Genomic DNA, 5221 nt, shown 5'->3' with positions numbered 1-5221 from the left:
TTGTTAAAATGTCCATACTACCCAAAGCAATATATAATTTGAATGCAATACCCATTAAAGCTCCACTGTCATATTTTAAAGATTTTGAAAAAATAATACTTCGTTTTATATGGAATCAGAAGAAATGTCGAATAGCCAAGACATTACTCAGAAATAAAAATAAAGCAGGAGGAATCATGCTACCAGACCTCAAACTATACTATAAATTGATAGTGATCAAAACAACATGGTACTGGCACAAAAACAGAGAGGTAGATGTCTGGAACAGAATAGAGAACCAAGAGATGAACCCAGCTACTTACCGTTATATGAACTTTGACAAGCCAATTAAAAACATTGAGTGGGGAAAAGATTCCCTATTTAACAAATGATGCTGGGTGAACTGGCTGGCGACCTGTAGAAGACTGAAACTGGACCCACACCCTTCACCATTAACTAAGATAGACTCTCACTGGATTAAATATTTAAACATAAGACATGAAACTATGAAAATACTAGAAGAAAGTGCAGGGAAAACTCTTGAAGAAACCAGCTTGGGCAAAAATTTTATGAGGAGGACCCCCCGGGCAATTGAAGCAACATCAAAAACACACTACTGGGACCTGATCAAACTAAAAAGCTTGTGCACAGCCAAGAACACAGTAAGTAAAGCAAGCAGACAGCCCTCAGAATGGGAAAAGATATTTGCAGGTTATGTCTCCAACAAAGGTTTAATAACCAGAATCCACAGAGCACTCAAACATAGTAGCAAGAAAAGAACAACTGATCCTTGTTCAGAGAAGAGAAACTTCTCTGAAGAAGACAGGGGCACGGCCTGCGCACGGCCTACAAACATATGAACAAATGCTCATCGTCCTTAATCATCAGAGAAATGCAAATCAAAACTACCTTGAGATATCATCTAACTCCAGCAAGATTAACCCACATCACAAAATCCCCAAACCCGAGATGTTGATGTGGACATGGAGAAAAGGGAACACTTCTACACTGCTGGTGGGAATGCAGACTAATATGTTCCTTTTGGAAAGATGTCTGGAGATCACCTAGAGAACTAAAAATAGACCTGCCATTTGATCCTACAATTCCTCTACTAGGTATATATCCAGAAAACCAATAATCATATTATAACAAAGATATTTGTACCAGAATGTTTATTGCAGCCCAATTCCTAATTGCTAAGTCATGGAAGAAGTTTAAGTGCCCATCAACCCATGGATGGATCAATAAATTGTGGTATATGTACACCATGGAATACTATGCAGCCTTAAAGAAAATGGAGACTTTATCTCTTTCATGTTTACATGGATGGAGCTGAAACATATTCTTCTTAGCAAAGTATCTCAAGAATGAAAGAAAAAGTATCCCATGTACTCAGTCCTACTATGAAACTAATTTATATCTTTCATATGAATGTACTCAATTATACCCAATTGCACCCCAAGAATATGGGGAAAGGGAGGGGAGGGGAGGGGGGAGGATGGATGGAGGGAGGGTAATAGATGGGACCACAGCTACAGTGCATCTAACAAGGGTACATGTGAAACTTACTAAATGTAGAATATAAATGTCTTAACATAATAACTAAGAAAATGCAATGAAAGCTATGTTAACCAGTTTGATGAAAGTATTTCAAATTGTATATAAAACCAGCACATTGTACCCCATGACTGCATTAATGTACACAATGATAATTTTTTTAAAAAATGGCAAGGGATTAGTTTTGTACGCCACCTAAAATATTTTATAATATATACTCAATGATATAAAAAACACATATAAATTGATAATATCAATTTCCCTGTGTCTAATAAAACATAAACAATTTACAAAAAGTGGAAAAATAGTGAATAAATATGTAAGGAAAATATTTAATCTTGATGATGATGAAAGATAATTCAACACACCAGTGAAATAGTGCATTGTACCAATTAAGTTACGGTGAAATTGATTAGGTGAATATGTTCTGGCAATGCTGTGGTAAAATTAATATAAATTGTTGGTACTTTATAAACATGAACAATTCAGCAGTACTTATTAGGAGCTGTAAAAATATTCATACTATTAACTAGAAATCATATGCATAGTAAAGTATACCAAGAAAATAATTCAAAATGTTAAAATATTTTTGCAATCTTTATTGATAAAAATATTCATTGTGAAAAATTAGAAACAACCAATGGGTGAAAAGTAGAGCTCCTAAACTTCTCCTTGAGAATCTAGTACCCAGATAACTAACAATAGATTACTTAGCCCGGTAGCCACATATTAATATTTATGATAAAATGGTGAGTGTATAACACCCAATATGAAGTGATACTCATGCTATAAGCATAGCTCTACTAAATATGACTTTAACATGAATAAGTACTATAAGAAAAAAATTTAAGTTGATAAGGTAGTAAAATTCCTTCTAATTTCTCTCTCTTTTATACTTTTATCATCATTATATTGCTTTTCTGACTCTTGTTCTTAATCAGGAAATAAGCAGAAACCAATAAAAAACAGAATCTTCTAATAATTGTCTATGGTTTTTAAAAGAAATTTGACCATCTCCTTAGCAGGCAAAAATAACTCAAATTTCTATGCTATAGTACTATATGGTAATAATGTATCAGTAAACTTCACCTATATTTATTATCCATTTTTTGTAAAAATTAAAAATCACAGGGCCAGGCACAGTGGCTCATGCCTGTAATCCTAGCATTTCTGGAGGCCAAAGCAGGAGGATCACTTGAGGCCAGGGGTTGAGACTAGCCTGAATAAGAGTAAAGTCCCTGTCTCTACAAAAAATATAAAAATGAAAATATTAGCCAGCCGTGGTTTCACCCACCTGTGGTCCCAGCTACTCAGGAGGCCGAGGCAGGAGGGTCACTAAGCCCAGGGGTTTGAAGTTACAGCAAGCTATGATGTCAACACTGCACTCCAGCCCAGGTGATGGCATGAGACCTTGTCTTCAAAAAACTAGAAAAATAAACTTTTAAAAAAATAAAAATGAGGGCAGTGCCTGTGGCTCAAGGAGTACGGCACTGGCCCCATAATACCTGAGGTAAGGGGTTCAAACCCAGTCCCAGCCAAAAAAAAAAAAAAAAAATGAAAAATAAACATTAGCCCAAATCAGCATAATAATGGACCCCACGGAAACACTGCGTGATGTCAGACTTAGAGACCACGTCCCAGCTGTGCTGAGCACCAGCTGTGTGGACAGTCAGCACTCTCACTGAAGCCCGTTTTCACAGAACTTACTGCATAAGGTGGTTGGTGCAGATGAATCAGATAAGAAATATAAAAAACAGCACCAGCATGTGATAAGTCATCAGTAAAAATAAGCTATGCGTATTATACACAGTAGACATGACTGTAAGATTCATGAGATCTGTACTGTTCTAACACACACAGGCAGCTTTAAGAACTGACCTTCTCCTGACTTGACCAGGCTTTTTGCCTTTGCTCCCTTCTCCTGAAGCTTAATGCATGATGCGCCCCCAGATCCTTCTCCTGGGGCACTCGATACTTACTCCTCCTCACAGTGATGAGAATTGCCGCTCTGTTGCTTTCCTGTTTTGGATGTAAATCTGTGTGGGTTTATGCTTCTTGGCATCATATGCACTTGTTTCTGGTTTTAGTTTTTGAGACAGGTTCCTACTCTGTCCACCAGGCTGGAGTGCAATGGTGCAATCACAGCTCACTGTAACCTTGGCTGTGGTAATGATATCATAGCTGCATGCCTATGTCCAAACTCACCAAGATGTATGCATTAAGTGTGTCCAATTTTTTTGTATCCATTATACCTTAATAAAAGCTAAAAAGAATCCAATATGAAGAATATTTTTACCATTTTATTATTTCAAGAAGAATAGTAATAACTCATGAAAACTGAATATTTTCTGGCTACCAGATCATGTGCTGAGCACCTTATATTCATTATTATATTTAAATTGAGGCTGACCTACGCTAGCCCACATTACACAGATGAAAATACTACGTGAACAAAAGGAAACATCACATGAGAATTGTACACCCATGCTCTCCACCCAGGTCATACAGTCAGCGCATGTCACACAGGGGATTTAAATAGCTGTGCTCTCAGCCACTGTGCTTCTATGGGTCACAGGGTCCTCTTTGAGTTTTTCCTTGTAAAAAAAAATCTATTATCACTTTGAGTTTTGTGTGTTTGGGGGCAGGAGTTGTTTTGTTTGCCATACCCTAGACATAAGCATTTTTTCCTTTCTTTTTTTTTTTTTTTTTTTTAGACAGGCTCTCACTCTGCTGCCAGGCTGGAGAGCGTTGGCACAATCACAGTTCACCGCAGGTGGCACGGATCACAACTCCTGGGCTCAAGGTATCCTCCTGCCTCAACTACCTGAGCAACTGGAACTATAGGTGCAGGCCACCATGAGTGGCTAATTGTTTTTCTGATTTATTTGTAGAGAAGGGGATCTCACTCCACTCTCAGGCTGGTCTTGAACTTCCCCCTTGGCCTCCCAGTGTGCTGGGATTACAGGCGTGAGCCACCACGCCCAGCCCTGTTTCTCATTTTCCGACTGGCACCCCAGCTGTTCTCCATACAGGTACAGCCTTGATCAACAGAACATCGTCCCTATCTGCTGTAGTAATTTCCTTAGTCTATAAACACTATCAGAAACTCATTCATACTTACACTAATTTCCAGATTACTTTATTATTAAAACATTTTTCATAGGATGTGTTAGGATTATATTTACTAACGTTCCCAGTAACATACATCCCATAAGCTGAGATAAAAATTCTTTTCTAGCCAGAAAAATGAAATAACTCTGAAACAACCAAACAGCCCCATTAAAAACTGGGCAAGACACAGGAACAGAAACAGAAATGATAAAGCATGGAAACAACACACGAGTCAGTCAATCAAATGTGGTGTGTGCATACCATACTATACTGTACTGCTCAGCTATAAGAAATGGCCATCTGGTGTCTTTGGTGACAACCTGGAGAGAACTGGACACCATTCTTCTAAGTGCAACATCACAAGAACAGAGGAGCAAACACACACACTCAATACCAGGTTGGAACTAATCAACCAATACCTCAGTGCACACAGGGAAGCAAACCTCAGTGAAGACCAAGCCAGAGGGGGTGGGGGTGGTAAGGGGTCAGCTCACACCTGTCGGGCACAGCACACACTCTCTGGAGGGGGTGGGGGTGGTAATGGGTCAGTTCACACCTGCCAGGCACAGCACAC

The 5221-nt window shown here is 38.6% G+C and overlaps 1 protein-coding gene across 1 annotated transcript in view; it reads left to right on the top strand.

The window, feature by feature from the left end:
- Window positions 1–3351: 3351 nt before the first annotated feature.
- Window positions 3352–5221, top strand: part of AMBN (ameloblastin) — a 16215-nt gene continuing 14345 nt past the window's right edge. The window contains exon 1 of the mRNA XM_012812144.2: window positions 3352–3357. Coding sequence (XP_012667598.2) covers window positions 3352–3357 — 6 coding nt within the window. The remainder of the gene's footprint in view (window positions 3358–5221) is intronic.

Source organism: Otolemur garnettii, unplaced genomic scaffold, assembly GCF_000181295.1.
Source record: "Otolemur garnettii isolate 467f Iridium unplaced genomic scaffold, OtoGar3 scaffold00191, whole genome shotgun sequence".
NCBI lineage: Eukaryota > Metazoa > Chordata > Mammalia > Primates > Galagidae > Otolemur > Otolemur garnettii.
This window is presented reverse-complemented; position numbering and strand designations above follow the sequence as displayed.